This window comes from Delphinapterus leucas, chromosome 8 (assembly GCF_059928025.1).
Source record: "Delphinapterus leucas isolate spDelLeu-1000000601 "Yukka" chromosome 8, BTC_Dleu_Yukka2, whole genome shotgun sequence".
Lineage (NCBI taxonomy): Eukaryota > Metazoa > Chordata > Mammalia > Artiodactyla > Monodontidae > Delphinapterus > Delphinapterus leucas.
The window spans coordinates 111,063,146-111,082,236 of record NC_143136.1 but is presented as its reverse complement, the minus strand read 5'-3'; the positions used below and the strand labels follow the sequence as shown (position 1 = coordinate 111,082,236).

General features: G+C 36.9%; 1 protein-coding gene across 2 annotated transcripts in view; it reads left to right on the top strand.

Moving 5' to 3' along the window:
• The window catches only part of OCA2 (OCA2 melanosomal transmembrane protein), a 249,191-nt gene that overhangs the window by 163,828 nt on the left and 66,272 nt on the right, over positions 1-19,091 (top strand). For both annotated transcript variants that reach the window (XM_022590517.2, XM_022590518.2), the window contains exon 18: positions 13,367-13,494. In XM_022590517.2, coding sequence (XP_022446225.2) covers positions 13,367-13,494 — 128 coding nt within the window. The remainder of the gene's footprint in view (positions 1-13,366; positions 13,495-19,091) is intronic.

Here is a 19,091-nt window from a genome sequence, read left to right as displayed (position 1 = left end):
TTTTTTTGTGACATCTTTGGTTTTGTTATCAGGGTGATGATGGCCTCATAGAATGAGTTTGGGAGTGTTCCTCCCTCTGTTTTATTTTGGAAGAGTTTGAGAAGTATAGTTGTTAGCTCTTCTCTAAATATTTGATAGCATAGGGCTCTAAAGCCATCTGGTCCTGGGCTTTTGTTTGTCGGAAGATTTTTACTCACAGTTTCAATTTCACTGCTTGTGATTGGTCTGTTTATATTTTCTATTTCTTCATGGTTCAGTCTCGGAAGGTTGTGCTTTTCTAAGGATTTGTCCATTTCTTCCAGGTTGTCCATTTTATTGGCATAAAGTTGCTTGTAGTAATCTTTCATGATCCTTTGTATTTCTGCAGTGTCAGTTGTTTTTTTTTCATTTCCAATTCTATTAATTTGAGTCTTCTCCATTTTTTTCTTGATGAGTCTGGCTAGTGGTTTATCAATTTTGTTTATCTTCTCAAAGAACCAGCTTATACTTCTATTGATCTCTGCTATCATTTTCTCCATTTGTTTTTCATGTATTTCTGATCTGATCTTTATGATTTCTTTCCTTCTGCTAACTTTGGGGTTTTTTGTTCTTCTTTCTCTAATTGCTTTAGGTGTAAGGTTAGGTGGTTTATTTGAGATTTTTCTTGTTTCTTGAGATAGGATTGTATTGCTATCAACTTCCCTGTTAGAATTGGTTTTGCTGCATCCCATAGGTTTTGCTCGTCGTGTTTTCATTGTCTTTTGTTCCTAGGTATTTTTTGATTTCTTCTTTGATTTCTTCAGTGATCTCTTGGTTATTTATTAGTGTATTGTTTAGCCTCCATGTATTTGTATTTTTAACAGGTTTTTCCTGTAATTGACATCTAGTCTTATAGCATTGTAGTTGGAAAAGATAATTGATATGATTTCAACTTTCTTAAATTTACCAAGGCTTGATTTGTTACCCAAGATATGATCTATCCTGCAGAATGTTCCATGAGCACTTGAGAAGAAAGTGTATTCTGTTGTTTTTGGATGCAATATCCTATAAATATCAATTAAGTCCATGTTGTTTAATGTGTCATTTATAGATTGTGTTTCCTTATTTATTTTCATTTTGGGTGATCTCTCCATTGGTGAAAGTAGGGTGTTAAAGTCCCCTATATGACTGTTTTACTGTCAATTTCCCCTTTTATGGCTTTTAGCATTTGCCTTATGTATCGAGGTTCTCCTATGTTGAGTTCATAAATGTTTACAATTGTTATATCTTCTTCTTGGATTGCTGCCTTGATCATTATGTAGTGTCCTTCTAAGTGTCTTGTAGTAGTCTTTATTTTAAAGTCTATTCTGTCTGATATGAGAGTTGCTACTCCAGCTTTCTTCTGATTTTCATTTGCATGGAATATCTTTTTCCATCGCCTCACTTTCAGTCTGTAGGTGTCCCTAGGTCTGAAGTGGGTCTCTTGTAGACCGCATATATACAGGTCTTGTTTTTGTATCCATTCAGCCAGTGTATGTCTTTTGGTTTGAACATTTAATCCATTTACATTTAAGGTAATTTTCGATATGTATGTTCCTAATACCATTTTCTTAATTGTTTTGGGTTTCGTTGTTGTAGGTCTTTTCCTTATCTTGTGTTTCCTGCCCAGAGAAGTTCCTTTGGCATTTGTTGTAAAGCTGGTTTGGTGGCAGTGAATTCCCTTAGCTTTTGCTTGTCTGTAAAGGTTTTAATTTCTCCATCGAATCTGAATGAGATCCTTGTTGCATAGAGTAATCTTGGTTTTTGGTTTTCTCTTTCATCACTTTGAATATATCCTGCCACACCTTTCTGGGTTGCAGAGTTTCTGCTGAAAGATCAGCTGTTAACCTTATGCGTATTCCCTTGTATGTTATTTGTTGCTTTTCCCTTGCTGATTTTAATATTTTTTCTTTGTATTTAATTTTTGATAGTTTGATTAATATGTGTCTTGCTGTGTTTCTCCTTGGATTTATCCTGTAAGCGACTCTCTGTGCTTCCTGGACTCAATTGACTATTTCCTTTCCCATGGTAGGGAAATTTTCAGCTATAATCTCTTCAAATATTTTCTCAATCCTTTTTTCTTTTCTTCTTCTTCTGGGACCCTTATAATTTGAATGTTGGTGCATTTAATGTTGTCCCAGAGGTCTCTGAGACTGTCCTCAATTCTTTTCATTCTTTTTTCTGCTCTGCTTTAGTTATTTCCTCTCTTTTATCTTCCAGGTCACTTTATCCTTTCTTCTGCCTCAGTCATTCTGCTATTTATTCCTTCTAGAGAATTTTTGATTTCATTTATTGTGTTGTTCATCGTTGCTTGTTTCATCTTTATTTCTTCTAGGTCCTTGTTAAATGTTTCTTCCATTTTGTCCATTCTATTTCCAAATTTTGGATCATCTTTACTATCATTATTTTGAATTCTTTTTCAGGTAGACTGCCTATTTCCTCTTCATTTGTTTGGTCTGGTAAGGTTTTTGCCTTGCTCCTTCATCTGCTGTGTGTTTTTCTGTCTTCTCATTTTGCTTATCTTACTGTGTTTGGGGTCTCCTTTTTGCAGGCTGCAGGTTCGTAGTTCCCGTTGTTTTTGGTGTCTGTCCCCAGTGGCTAAAGTTGGTTCAGTGGGTTGTGTAGGCTTCCTGATTGAGGGGACTAGTGCCTGTGCTCTGGTGGATGAGGCTGGATCTTGTCTTTCCGGTGGGCAGATCCACGTCTGGTGGTGTGTTTTGGGGTGTCTGTGGACTTATTATGATTTTAGGCAGCCTCTCTGCTAATGGGTGGGTTTGTGTTCCTGTCTTGCTAGTTGTTTGGCATAGGGTGTCTAGCACTGTAGCTTGCTGGTCATTGAGTGAAGCTGGGTGCTGGTGTTGAGATGGAGATCTGTGGGAGAGTTTTGCCGTTTGATATTATGTGGAGCTGGGAGGTCTCTTGTGGACCAGTGTCCTGAAGTTGGCTCTCCCACCTCAGAGCCACAACACTGACTCCTGGCTGCAGCACCAAGATCCTTTCATCCACACGGCTCAGAATAAAAGTGAGAAAAATTAGAAAGAAACAAAGAAAGAAAGGAGGAAAGAAAGAAAGAAAGAAAGAAAGAAGGGAGGGAGGGAGGGAGGAAGGAGGGAAGGAAGGAAAGAAAGAAAGAAGGTAAAATAAAATAAAGTAAGATAAAATAAAGTAAAATAATTAAAATAAAAAATTTTTATTTAGAAAAAAATTTTTTTTCAAGAAAAAGAAAATGGACTGATAGAACCTTTGGACAAATTGTGGAAGCAAAGCTATACAGACAAAATCTCACACAAAAGCATACACATATGCACTCACAAAAAGAGGAAAAGGGGAAAAAATAATAAATCTTGCTCTCAAAGTCCACCTCCTCAATTTGGGATGATTCGTTGTCTATTCATGTATTCCACAGGAGCAGGGTACATCAAGTTGATTGTGGAGCTTTAGTCCGCTGCTTGTGAAGCTGCTGGGAGAGATTTCCCTTTCTCTTCTTTGTTCTCACAGCTCCCGGGGCTCAGCTTTGGATTTGGCCCCGCCTCTGCTTGTAGGTCGTCGGAGGGCGTCTGTTCTTCGCTCAGACAGGACGGGTTTAAAGGAGCAGCTGCTTCGGGGAATCTGGCTCACTCAGGCTGGGGGGAGGGAGGGGTACGGAGTGCAGGGTGAGCCTGCAGCCGTAGAAGCCGGCATGATGTTGCAGCAGCCTGAGGCACACTGTTCGTTCTCCTGGGGAAGTTGTCCCTGGATCCCGGGACCCTGGCAGTGACGGGCTGCACAGGCTCCCCGGAAGGGGGGTTTGGATAGTGACCTGTGCTTGCACACAGGCTTCTTTTTTTTTTTTTTTGGGAGTAGGAGTTTAGTAATTTATTTATTTATTTTTGCTGTGTTGGGTCTTCGTTTCTGTGCAAGGGCTTTCTCTAGTTGTGGCAAGGGGGGCCACTCACACACAGGCTTCTTGGTGGTGGCAGCAGTAGCCTTAGCGTCTCATGCCCGTCTGTGGGGTCCGCTCTTTTAGCCGTGGCTCATGCCTGTCTCTGGAGCTCCTTTAAGCAGTACTCTGAATCCCCTCTCCTCGCACACCAGGAAACAAAGAGGGAAGAAAAGTTTCTTGCCTCTTCGGCAGGTCCAGACTTTTCCCTAGACTCCCTCCCAGCTAGCCATGGTGCACTAATCCCCTGCAAGATGTGTTCACGCCGCCAACCCCAGTCCTCTCCCTGCACTGTGACTGACGCCCGATCCTCAGCTCTCAGCCCTGCCTGCCCCAGTGGGTGAGCAGACAAGCCTCTTGGGCTGGTGAGTGCCGGTCGGCACCGATCCTCTGTGCGGGGATCTCTCCACTTTGCCCTCTGCACCCCTGTTGCTGTGCTCTCCTCCGCGGCTCTGAAGCTTTCCCCCTCCGCCACCCACAGTCTCCGCCCATGAACGGGCTTCCTAGTGTGTGGAAACCCTTCCTCCTTCACAGCTCCCTCCCACTGGTGCAGGTCCCGTCCCTATTCTTTTGTCTCTGTTTTTTCTTTTCCCTACCCAGGTATATGGGGTCTTTCTTGCCTTTTGGGAGGTCTGAGGTCTTCTGCCTGCGTTCAGCAGGTGTTCTGTAGGAGCTGTTCCATGTGTAGATGTTTTTCTGGTGTATCTGTGGGGTGGAATGTGATCTCCACACCTTACTCTTCTGCCATCTTCCCCTCGTACCCCCATTTTGTTTATTTTTGTCCTCTCTCTTTTCTTCTTGGTGAGCCTGGCTATAGATTTGTCAATATTTTTCCTCTTTTCAAAAACCAGCTCTTGGTTTTATTGCTCTATTTTATTGTTTTTATGATCTCTATTTTATTTCCTCTTTGATCTTTATTATTTCCTCCTGCTGACTTTGGGTTTTGTTTGTTCTTCTTTTAGGTGGTAGGTTAGGTTGTTTATTTGAGATTTTTCTTGTTTCTTGGGGAAGGCCTGTATCATTATGAACTTTCCTCTTAGAACTGCTTTTGCTACATCCCATAGATTTTGTAAAGTGTGTTTTCATTTTCGTTTGTCTTGTTATTTTCTTATTTCTCCTTTGATTTCATCATTGACCCAGTGTTTTTTCTTTCCTTAGTAGCATGTTGTTTAGTCTCCATGTGTTCCTTCTTTTCCTGTTTTTCTTTCTGTAGTTGATTTCTAATTTCATACCACTGTGGTTAGGAAAGAACTTGAAATAATTTTCATCCTCTTAAATTTGTTGAGGCTTGTATTGTGACCTAGTACATGGTCTATCTTAGAGAACATTCCATGTGTGCTTGAAAAGTATGTGTATTCTGCGTTTTTTTTGGATGTAGTGTCCTGTAGATATCAATTAAGTCCATGTGTTCTATTGTGTCATTTAGGGCCTCTGTTGCCTTATGGATTTTCTGTCTGGTTGATTGTCTATTGCTGTCAGTGGGGTGTTAAATTCCCCTAATATTATTGCATTATTTACAGTTTTTCCCTTTATGTCTGTTAGTGTTTGCTTTGTATATTTAGGTGTTTCTCTATTGGGTGCGTATGTTAATGAGTGTAATATCCTCTTCTTGTATTGATCCCTTTACCATTATATAATGCCCTTATTTGCCTTTTGTTATAACTTTGTTTTAAAGTCTATTTTGTCCAATGAATATTGCTATCTCTGCTTTCTTGTAATGAACTATATTTTTTTCTTGTAATGAAATATATTTCTTTGCATGAAATATACTTTTTCATCTCCCCACTTTCAGTCTGTGTGTGTCTTTCACCCTGAAGTGAGTCTCTTGAAAGCATCATATTGTAAGTGCTTTTTTTTTTTCTTTTTTTTATCCAATATGCTCCTCTGTGTCTTTTGATGGGAACATTTAGTCCAGTGACATTTAAAGCAATTATTGATAGGTATGTACTTATTGCCATTTTAATCGTTGATTTCCAGTTGCTTTTGTTGTTCTTCTTTGTTCATTTCTTCTTCATTTTGTTTTTCCTTTTGTGTTTTGATTTTCTTTTGTAGTATCTTTGAGTTCCTTTCTTTTTGGTTTTTGTGAATCAGTATATGTTTTTGATTTGTGGTTACCATGAAGTTCAAGTATGTGTACCCATAACTATATCTACTTGCTTTAAATTTATAATCTTTCAAGTTCAAACATATTCTAAAAGATATACATTTTTGTACTCTCTTCCCCACATTTTGTGTATTTGTTGTCCTATTTTACATCTTCATGTTTATCCTTTTCCTGTTTATTGTAGTTATAATTCCTTTTATGGTTTTTAAATTGTTTTCTAATCTATCTACTGCCTTATTTACATGATCTTCAATCCTTACTATATATTTGCCTTTCCTAATGGAATTTTCCCTTTCCTATGGATTCTTGCTTCTTTTCTATTTAGAGAAGATATTTCAATATTTCTTTTTGGATAGGTTTAGTATTGATGAGTTCTTTTAGTTTTTGCTTGTCTGAGAAATTCTTAGTTTCTTCTTCTAATCTAAATGATAAGGTTGCTGGGTAGAGTATCCTAGGTTGCAAGTTTTTCCCTGGCAGGACTTTAAATATGTCATGCCACTCCTTTCTGGCCTACAAAGTTTCTCCAGAGAAATCAACCGATAACCTTATAGGGGTTCCCTTGTAACTGACTCTTTGTTTTTCTCTTGCTGCCTTAGAATCCTCTTTTTGTCTTTAATTTTTGCCATTTTAATTATGATATGTCTTGGTGTGGGTCTGTTTGGGTTCATCTTGTTTGGGACCTTCTGTGCTTCTTGTAACTGGATATCCATTTCCTTCTTAAGGTTTGGGAAGTTTTCAGCCATAATTTCTTCAATTACATTCAATCCCTTTCTCTCTCTCTCATTCTTCTTGAATTCTTATTATGCATAACTTGGCATGGTTTATATTATCCCATAGATCTTGTATGTTGCTTTCATTTTTTAAATTTCTCTTTGTGTCTGCTGTTCTGATTGGATGATTGCCATTATTCTATCTTCCAGATCACTTATTTGTTCTTCTGTGTCATTTAGTCTGCTATTCATTGTTTCTAGATTGGTTTTTATCTCAGTAACTGAATTGTCTATTTTTGACAAGTTCATCTTTATAGTTTCTAGTTCCTTGTTACAGTGATCTGCATTCTATTGAAAATATTTCTTAATTCAGTTAGCATTTTTCTTACCACCTTTTTGAACTTGGGACCTGGTAGGCTGATGAACTTTGTATCATTATTTATTTTTTCAGGGGATTTCTCTTGCTCCTTTAATTTGGAGTATTTCCTCTGACTTTTTACTTTCTCTGTTTATATGAATTTAAGAGAAATAGTTATCTACTCTGGTCTTGAATGGGTGTTTTTATGTGGGAGTTTCCCTGTGTAGACTGTGTATGTCCAATGTCTTTGGTGGGAGGTCTGGTTTTGATATGGATGCAAGCTTTGTTTTTCCTCAGGGTGTGCTAGCCAATATTCCCTTGATAGGGTGTGTGGTTGGTGTTGGGAGATATAAAGTCTGTATAGGATGTGAGGTGGGACTTCCTCTCTGCTCTGTGCCTGTTGCCCCCTGTCCAGGGTGTGGTCTGCTCCCCAGTGTTGGAGTAGAAGCCCTGAGGGTCAGTTCAATCAGGTTCTGTTGCCCTTGAGTACATGGCCTGCTCCAAAGAAGGTAATTGCTGGAGCAAGTAAGGCCCTTGCAGTCACAGAGGATCTATGTGCCACATGTGTAGGAAGCCACGGTTCTGCTCAGAAACAGCCCAAGGTACCATCCATTCCCCTATTGTGTTCATCCCAGATCTAGTGCAAGACTGTGGTATAGAGTAGGCTGGGGCTGGGTGGATCAGAGCACTGTGGCTGCAGGATTTGAGGTGGCTGCATTGCTGCCTGAGACCTAGACTTTGTCTGTGATAGTCTTCTCCCAGGACCTGTCTGTCCCAGATCCAGTGCTAAGCTGAGGTGTGGATTTGGTGGAACCAGGGCCCTCTCACTGGGAGACAAACCTCTGCATGCTCCTGTGGCACCACCTCTGTGCCTATTTCTTTGTGTGCCTTGTGTTGTTGAAAATGGGACATTTGAATATTATAATATGGTAATTGTTCCTTGGCCCTTTTCCCAGAGTTTGCTGTTTTTATTTTGAATTGCTGAAGGCTGTAGTAGTCCACTTGTTTTGTGACTTTCCCAAACTATTTTTGCATAGGCTATATTTCTTGTCATGCATGGTCACTGAATTCTGTGTTCCTTAGTTTTTTCAGCTAGTGTTTTTACAGAGATTTCCTTGAAAGTCAGGAGCTAAAAATCAAAAATAAATAAATAAGTACAACAATAGCAAAAGCTAAATCTTAGCTATAATAGTTTCTGCTTGTTTGGGGATATTTCTATAGAAGATAAGAGCTTAGAACTGCCTATCCACCATTTTGCTGATGTCACTCTGACATTTTCCTTCTTAAGTGCTCTGTCCTTGGATGTATTTTTACCTTTGTCTTGAATGCCCTTTCCCTCTTTACCTGGAAAGTTATATTCAACCTCTAAGATATTGCCTGAATATCACCTTCTTTGTGAAACTGTATTTCAGCCACCACATTGTTACTCTCTCTGGCTGCTCCCTAACTGTTTGTATGTACACACACTGTTACATCCAGTACAACTGTTTACCTATAGATGTGTGTTCTCTACTGGATGGTAAGCCTTTTGAAATCCACATGGTATCTTGCTTATATTTCCATCCATAACCCTTATGCTCAGAACCTGGCACATAACAGGCATCCAAGAGTGGCATATAGAAGAGCTTAAAGGGACACGCAGTGAGGATGAGATGAATAGGAGTATCCTCTGACGTGTAAGAAGACTGGTCTTTCAAGAGTATGGAACTGGGTACACTTTGGAAAACAGAAATTAGGAAGGATAGTAGTAGACAAGGGGTAATTTGAATATACATATTCAAATTCTGTAGGTCATATGCAATAACTATTGTTTTCCAGAAGATAATTTATATTTATGCCCTCAAAGGTAAAATAAGGGTAATAAAAAATTGGAATCAGCACATAAAATTTTAATATTATTTTAAATGAAAGGTGGAGGATTGTCAAGAATTGTTCGTTGACAGGATACTTGATTCACCCAGATAATTCTTATTCAAGAGATTTTTTTCCCTCAAATATGTAAACAATTGAAGTCTCAGTGCTTTTCTTTTTGTAATGAATAGTTTTCTGCTTCTCCTTGGAGAACTCCTCTATCTTTCTGGTGGACAACAGTAACCTCTAACTTTTGAAGGTGTAATGGTTTAGTGAAAACCATACACAGAAATATCTATTAAATACACTGTTACAAGCAAGCACAAATCAGTTTGTGCAACCTGTTTCATTAATCTGATGATGTCATAATTCTTTGAACTTTTATTTCACTTTGCAAGAAACATTAACAATGAACCCAAAGATGGCAAATATTCTAGTAAAATTCTGTGAGCCTTAGAGTTGGCATCAGACACAGAATGATTAGAGATGAAGTGTCGGGCCCTCTCCCTGATGAAGAGCAGAGCAGGCATCACGCCAAAAGTTTTTTTACACCTCTTTGAAGTCCCTCCCTCCTGACTCTCCCAGCACCTCTCTCCACAGGCAGTCTTTGATTTGATTTCTGTCACTAATGATCAGATGTGGGGAAGCTTTTGTAAAGGGCTAGAGGTAATAAATATTTGACGCTATGTAGGCCATACACTCTGTTATAAACACTCAACACTGCTGCTGTAGTGTTAAAGCAGCCATAGAAAATGTGTAAATGAATGGTTGTGTTGTGTTCCAATAAAAATTATTTATAAAAACAGGCAGCAGGCCAGATTTGACCCATGGGCTGTAGTTTGTCAGAGCCTGCTATTTGCATTTTCTAGAGGTTTATATAAAAAATTGTATATGGGGACTTCCCTGGTGGCACAGTGGATAAGACTCTGTGTTCCCAATGCAGAGGGTCTGGGTTCAATCCCTGGTTAGGGAACTAGATCCCACATGCATGCCACAACTGAGTTCACATGCCACAACTAAGGAATCCACATGCTGCAACTAAGGAGCTGGTGAGCCACAATTAAGGAGCCCACAAGCTGCAACTAAGGAGCCTGCCTGCTGCAACTAAGACCCAGCACAACCAAATAAAATTGTATATGTAGTATTTTTTGGTCTGACTTCTTTCATTCAGCATAACTGTTATGAGATTTATCCATGTGGCAGTGTACATCAGTAGTCCATCCTTTTTATTGCTGAGTAGTATTCTATGGTTTGACTATGCCACAATTTATACATCCATTCACCTATTGATGAATATTGGATAGTTCGACTTGACTATGACAATGAAAACTGCAGTGAATATTTGTGTTCAATTGTTTGTATCATCATATACTTTAATTTTTCTTGGGATAATACTTAAAAGTGTAATGGTTGGAACATGTAGTGGATTTATGAATAACATTTTTGAAAACTACCAAACTGTTTCCTAAAGTGGTTATACCATCTTACAATTCTACCAGCAGTGTATGAGATTTCCAATTCCTCCATATCCTTATCAACACTTAGTTTGGTTGATCTTTCTGACTTTATACAGTCTAAGGTACATAGTGAAATGTCATGTGGTTTTACTTTGCATTTCCCTGGTGACTAGTGATATTCAGCATCTTTTCATGTGCTTGTTTGCCATCCTTTTATCTTCTTTGGTGAGGTGTCTGTTCAAAATATTCCCCATTTTAATTGGGTTGTTTACTCATTTTTGAGTTTTGAGAATTCAGAAAATGCATTCTAGATATGAGTCCTAGATAATTTACAGATATTTTCTCCTATTTCATGGCTTGTCTGATTTTTCTTAACAGTTACTTGAAAAGCAGGAATTTATTATTTTGATAAAGTCCAATTTATGAAAATTTTCTTTTATGGATACATGCTTTTAGTGTATCTAAGAAAACTCCCCTGAGATCAAAGAAGTTTTTGCCTATGTTTATTCTAGAAGTTTTAAATTTTACATTTAGGCTTATTGTCCATGTAACTAACTTTTGTGTATGATTTAATAAACCGATCAAAGTAAAAAAAAATTTTGCTTCTGAATATCCAATTGTTTCAGCACCATTTATGGAAAAAATTACAGTTTCTTCACTGAACTATTGTTGAACTTTTCTTGCAAATCAGATGATCTTTAACTTGTGGGTGTATTTCTGGACTCTCCACTGATCAGTTTGACTATATTTATGTAATACTACACTGTTTTGTTGACCATAACTTTAAAATAAGTCTTGAAGTGAGGTAATGTATGTTCTCCAATTTTGTCCTTCTTTTTCAAGATTGTATTGGCTATTCTACGTCATTTGAATTTCCATATGAATTCTGGGATTTCTACAAAATATTCTTAGGAAAAACTAAAGGAGACCTTAATATATGGAGACATATACCACATTAATAGATAAGAAGACTGTATATTGTTAAAATGCCAGTTCTTCCCAAAGTAATCTATACATGGTCCCTCAAAGGTGTCCACATTCTAATTCCTGATGTTAATACCTGTGTATGTTATGTTACATGATAGAAGGGACTTTGCAGGTAAAATTAAGGTTACAAACCTTAAAATAGGGAAATTTTCCTGGATTATCCAGGTGCGCCCAATGTAATGACATAGACCCTTAAAATGGAAGTGGAAAAGAGGAGAGTCAGTTAGAGACATGCAACAGAAGAAGAAACAGGAGAGATTTGAATTGTGAGAGTGACTTGACTTGACCCACCATTGCTGGATTTGAAGATGGAGAAAAGGGATCATGAGCTAGGGAATGTGGGTGGCCTCTAGAAGCTGAGAACAACTCCTGGGTGTCAGCAAGTGAGGAAATGGGGACCTCAGTTTGAATTGAATTATGTCTACAACCCAAATAAGCAGGGAAACAGTTTTTGTCCTGAAGCCTCCAGAAAGGAATGCAGCCTGCCAACACTTTGCCTTTGTTTTGAAGCTCTAACTAGAGGCCCAACCAAGCTCATCATACTTCTGACCTATGAAAACTGTGATATAATAAGGAGGTGCTATTTCAAGCCACTACATTTGTAGTAATTTGTTATGGCACCTATAGAAAACTAGTACTCTTTTTATGCCTGTATAATTTATAGCCATATCACTGATCTTATTCTTGATATTAGCATTTTTCCCCTTTGTCTTTTTGTCCTATTTAGATTGGCTAAGTTTTATCAATCTTCTTGATCTCCTCAAAGAACCAAGTTTTGGTATCATTGCTTTTCTCTAATATTTTTCTATTTTCTATTTCATTTATTTCTGATCCAGCACATTTTTATTCTACTTATTTTGAGTTTTATTTGCTCTACTCAGAAAAAATATTTGTTCAGCCTATTTGAACAAAAACTTCACAAAAGAACATATATGGATGACAGATAAGTACACGAAAAGATGCTCAACATCATTAGTCACTAGAGAAATACAATTTGAAATCACAATGAGATACCATTTCATACCCACTGTAATGTCAAAAATCAAAAAAGTTAAGTGTTGAAAATATGGAGAAACTGGAATTCTCATATACTAGTGGTGAGATTGTAAAATGTTACAACCATTTTGGGAAACAGTCTCACAGTTTCTTAAAACATAAATATTCCATAATACTAGCCTATTATATGATCCAACCATTCCATTCCTAGATATTGACCCAAGGGAACTGAAAGCATAATGTACATATAGATAATTTATGTGGAAGTTCACAGCACATTCATTTGTAATAGCCAAACACTGGAAGCAATGCAAATGTCCATCAAGGTGAATGAGTATGTACATTGTGGCATAGCCATACCATGCCATACTAAGCAATAAAGAAGAATGACTATTGGTCCACACACCAACACTGAAGAATCTTAAAATAATTGTGCTGAATGGAAGTGGTCAGATAAAAAATACATACTAGGGGCTTCCCTGGTGGTGCAGTGGTTGAGAGTCTGCCTGCCGATGCAGGGGACACAGGTTCATGCCCCGGTCCGGGAAGATCCTACATGCCGGGGAGCAGCTAGGCCCGTGAGCCATGGCCACTGAGCCTGCGCGTCCAGAGCCTGTGCTCTGCAATGGGATAGGCCACAAGAGTGAGAGGCCTGCGTACCGCAAAAAACAAACAAAAAAACTATATGACTACATTTAAGAAAAGAGATGAATGGTTTCCTGGGGTGGGGTCTGGTGACAGGAGGCGGGAGAGGGAGAAAAGAACATGGGCATGAGTAAACTGCTGGGGTGGTGGATATATTCATTATCCTGCTCGTTGTGTTGGTTTCTTTGGTATATACATTACCCAAAATACAAATTGTACGTTTTAAGCATGTTCAGTTTGCAGAATATAAATTATCTTCAATTTAAGAAAGCAATCCGAAGATGAAGAATTAGTGTTTTAACAATTGAACTACATATATAACTCTGTTTATTTGTTTTTCAGGGTGGATTGCTATTCTGGGTGCCATCTGGTTGCTAATTTTAGCTGATATCCATGATTTTGAGATAATTCTACACAGAGTAGAATGGGCAACCCTTCTATTCTTTGCAGCACTCTTTGTTCTGATGGAGGTAAGACTTTAGTTGAACTTTTGCAATATGATCTTGTCTGATTTTTAGATTTCACATTTTGTTTAGTGAATGAAGAAAGCCCAAAGTCTGTAAGTCTTTCTACATATTCACTAAGTGGAAAATTATGGGGGTTGAAATTAGACTATTTTAAGTTAAATCAACTTTTATCTCAGGCACCTAAATATTATTTAATAAATTGATTTATTTGGTTGCTGGTTTTTTCTTGAATAATGTTTGTGGTTCGTAAACTTGTTCTAATTTCATTCGTTACAAAGTACAGTAGAATTTACTCTAATTTTCGGGCAAAATGACTTGTTACAGAAAGTACAGGGAAATGTTATTTTGATGATCTATTCCATTTTGTGTAATATTTAAGTAAATATTCTGTTATGATGGAAAAGACTACATCAAAGAAAAGAATGAATAATATGTATTGCTTTATTTAGTTATAATTGTTGTTACAAAATTATTCACAATACTTTTTAATCTTGAGACTTCATTTATAAACTTCTGTCCTCCTCAAATGCAAAGATTTACTGATGTACAAGACTACTACTCCCCAAAGGATCCAAATGTTTCACATTAATTACCTTAATTAATTACCTTAATTTATTGATGACAGACCCATTCAATATTCATTATTCTCTTGATTCAGACTTTGGCTTTTTTTTCCTAATTTTTTAAAAACAGGTCCCTTGAATCATTGAAATCTATGTCTTTAACTCATAATGGATTGCATAGATGTGTAATCAAATGACTCACATAGGCCCTCCAAATATGTCAGGGAGTCATGAATCATATTCTACTTCATCAGTTTCCTACTCAAAAACTTCACCTTTTCTATTCTGAGTCTTCTTTACACACAGAATATGAGGACTACTGGGGGGGAAATTCTGGTTACTGTTTCGTGATTGGCTTTTGAGGGTCCCTGCCTCAATTACACGCTTATTCAAGGTGTAAATTGCTATCTCATCTGGGTTTTTGTCATATTGTTCTCAATGGCATATACTTCTCTTTGGCATATACTTCTCTTTGTCTTGATGGGATAAACACTGGAATTTTTAAAGCAACTTAAAATATAATTTATATATCATAAAATTCACTCATTTTAACTTTACAGTTTAATGATTTTTAGTAAATTTTGAACGTTTTATCCCTATGACCCTTACACCAATTTATAGTCAGTTCTAGCTCTTAACTCCAGCTCTAGGCAATCACTAATCTTTTTTCTACCTATTGATGTGCCTTTTCTGTACATTTCATCTAAAAGGAATCCTATACTGTGTACCATTTTCTGTCTGGTTTCTTTAAATTAGGATAATGATGTTGAGGTTCATCCATGTTCTGGTATATATCTTAGTCTCCTTTTGTTTTATTGCTGAATAGCATTCAACTATATGGATATACCATATTTTATTTACCTATTTTCATAAACATCTGTGTATATTTGTGTATGTCTTTATGTGGACATGTTTTCATTTCTTTTAGGTAGGTGTTAGGTCTTATCATAAGTTTAGCTTCTTAAGAAACTGCCTGAGACTTCCCTGGTGGTCCAGTGGTTAAGAATCTGCCTTCCAATGAAGGGGACATAGGTTAAATCCCTGGTTGGGGAACTAAGATCCCACATGCTGCAGAGCAACTAAGCCCAAGCACCACAACTACTGAGCCCAAGCACTCTAAAGCCCATGCGCCACAACTACTGAGCCTGCATGCTACAACTCCTGAGCCTGCATGCTCTGAAGCCTGCGTACCACAACTAGAGAGGCTGCGCACCTCAACTACTGAGCCTGTGTGCTCTAGAACCTGCATGCCACAACTAGAGAGAAGCCTGTGCACTGCAACAAAGAGCCCGCATGCTGCAGTGAAAGATCCCACATGCCGCAATGAAGATCCCACGTGCTGCAGCTAAGACTCAATGCAGCCAAATAATAAATAAATAAATATTTTTAAAAAACTGCCAAAATGTTTTTCACAGTGGCTGTACCATTTACATTCCTGTCAGTAATGTAGTATATTCCAGTTTCTTTATATCCTCCCTGTCACATAATACCATTCTTTTTGATTATAGACATTCTAGTAGGTGTGAAAAGGTATTTAATTTTTTAAAAAGCAAATATGAGGAAAATCCTTTTGAACCATGTTTTTCTCTGTAGTAGCTGCACCAGTTTACACCAACAGTGTAGAAGGGTTCCCTTTTCTCCACACCCTCTCCAGCATTTATTTTTTGTAGACTTCTTGATGATGGCCATTCTGACTGGTGTGAGGTGATATCTCATAATTTTGATTTGCATTTCTCTAATAATTAGCTATGTTGAGCATCTTTTCATGTGTCTCATGGCCATCTGTATGTCTTCTTTGGAGAAATGTCTCTTTAGGTCTTCTGCCCATTTTTTCAGTGGGTCGTTTGTTTTTCTGATATTGAGCCACATGAGCTGTTTGTAAATTTTGGAGATTATTCCTTTGTCTGTTGCATCATTTGCAAATATTTTCTCCTATTCTGTGGGTTGTCTCACAGAATGGGAGAAAAGCTTTGCTGTGCAAAAGATTTTAAGTTTCATTAGGTCTCATTTGTTTATTTTTTATTTTATTTCCATTACTCTAGGAGGTGGGTCATAAAGGATCTTGCTGTGATTTATGTCATGGAGTGTTCTGCCTATGTTTTCCTCTAAGAGTTTTATAGTGTCTGGCTTTATGTTTAGGTCTTTGATTTATTTTTGTGTATGGTGTTAGGAAGTGTTCTAATTTCATTCTTTTACATGTAGCTGTCCAGTTTTCCCAGCACCACTTATTGGAGGGTCTCTCTTTTCTCCATTGTATATTCTTGCCTCCTTTGTCCAAGATAAGGTGACCATACACCATATGTGCATGTGTTTGTCTCTGGGCTTTCTATCCTGTTCCATTGATCTATATTTCTGTTTTTGTGCCAGTACTATACTGTTTTCATGACTGTTGCTTTGTAGTATAGTCTGAAGTCAGGGAGCCTGATTCCTTCAGCTCTGTTTTTCTTTCTCAATATTGCTTTGGCTATTTGGGTTCTTTTGTGTCTCCATACAAATTTAGAAAATGTTTGTTCTAGTTCTGTGAAAAATGCCATTGGTAATTTGATAGGGATTGCACTGGGTAGTGTAGTCATTTTGACAATATTGATTCTTCCAACCCAAGAGCATGGTATATCATTCCATCTGTTTGTCATCTTCGACTTCTTTCATCAGCGTCTTACAGTTTTTGAAGTACAGGTATTTTGCCTCCTTAGGTAGTATATAAAGGGTATAAATGTGTGTTATATTTTTTGATGCTATTTTGAATACAGTTGCTTTCTTAACTTTATTCTGATTGTATATTAACATTACATAGAGATACAATTGAGATTTTAATATTAACATTGTGTCCTGTGAACTTGCTGAACCCATTTATTAGTCTAGTAGCTGTTTAGAATTTTCTTTCATGTCATATGCAAATAAAGACATTTTAATTTCTTTTCTGATTGGAATGCCATTAACTAGCTCACACTCTCCTCCTCTCTCTCCTCCAAATACCCTCCTTTTCCCTTCTTTTTCTTTTTTTCCTGTCTTGTTGGCCAGAATCTCTAGTTTAATGTTGAAGTGATGAATATTGACATTCATACCTTTTTTCTGATCTTAGGGGAAATGTATTCAGTTTTTCACCATTATGCATAATGTTAGATATAGGGGTTTTTTAAAAATAGATATCCTTTATTAGGTTGATAAAGTTAGGATATATTCCTAGTTTGTTGTGAAATTTTATCAGTAATGTATATTGGATTTTGTCAAATGTTTTATCTGTATCTATTAAGATGACCATATGATTTTTAACATTGAATCTATCAATTTGAATCTATTAATGTGGTATACTACATTAACTTTTCCAGCTGTTAAATCTACTTTGCATTCCTGAAGTAAATCTCACTTGGTCATGGTGTATAATAAGTTTTTGAGGTAGATTACTATTATTTTGTTGAGAATTTTTGCATCTACATTCATGTGGGATATTGTTCTACGTTATTATTTTTATGTGATATTGTGTCTGGATTTGGTATGAGCATAACACTGAATGAATCTAACAGAATGAGTTCAGAAGTATTCTTTGTAGAAGAGTTTGTGCAGGGCTGTTTTTAAATATTCAATAAAAGTTTCCAGTGAAGCCATCTGGGCCTGGAATTTAAATTGTGGGAAGGTTTTGTGTTTGATTTTACTAATTCAATTTCTTAGGCCTATTCAGGTATAACATTTCTTCTTGAGTAAATATTACTAAATTTTGTCTTCTATGAGCTTGTCTATTTCATCCAAGTTTTCTTAATTTTTGGCATAAGTTGTTTATAATATTGCATCTAATACTTTTTATTTCTGTGAAGTCATTAGTGATATTCCCTTTTCCATTTCTGATTTTAATGATTTGTGTCTTCTGTCTGCTTTCTTGATTAGTCTAGGAAAAGTCAGAAAATTTTTTGATCTTTAAAAAAATGAAATTCTAATTTCATTAATTTTCCTTTTTTCCATATTAAATCATTGGATAAACTGTTACATTGGAAATATGTTCTTTATTTTTTTTTAAAGCTAGGAATCCTTATAGACCCTAGTTTCTAAGATTTATTTTGTATTGCAATTCATCTAAAAATGTCTATTCTCTCAGTGACAAAGATATTTTGTTTTCATTATCATCCTCTTCTTCCCTTATAGAAGTGTATGTCCTTAAAATTCCCAGCCTTTAAAAACTTTCTCAGGTTACTCAACTAGCCAGAAGAAAATCAATTTCCAACAAGCTTCTTTTTACTGAATTCTTGGTCCCTGGTTTCTTCTTGCTCCCTTTGACACATAGGTCTTCCTATTTTATTTTATTATTTTTAACATCTATAATGGAGTATAATTGCTTTACAATGGTGTGTTAGTTTCTGCTTTATAACAAAATGAATCAGCTATACATTTACATATATTCCCATATCTCCTCCTTCTTACATCTCCCTCCAGCTCTCCCTATCCCACCCCTCTAGGTGGTCACAAAGCACTGAGCTGATCTACCTGTGCTATGTGGCTGCTTCCCACTAGCTATCTATTTTACATTCAGTAGTGTATATATGTCCATGCCACTCTCTCACTTCATCCCAGCTTACAATTACCTCTCCCTGTGTCCTCAAGTTCATTCTCTATGTCTGCGTCTTTATTCCTGTCCTGCCCCTAGGTTCTTCAGAACCTGGTTTTTTTTTAGATTCCATATATATATATATATATATATATATATATATATATATATATTTGCATATATATGTAGTACACTGTATTTGTTTTTCTCTTCCTGACTTATTTCACTCTATGACAGAATTTAGGTCCATCTACCTCATTACAAATAACTCCATTTCTTTTTATGGCTGAGTAATATTTCATTGTATATATGTGCCACATCTTCTTTATCCATTCATCTGTCGATGGACATTTAGGTTGCTTCCATGTCCTGCCCAATGTAAATAGAGCTGCATCGAGCATTGTGGTACATGACTCTTTGAATTATGGTTTTCTCAGGGTATATGCCCACTAGTGGGATTGCTGGGTCATATGGTAGTTCTATTTTTAGTTTTTTAAGGA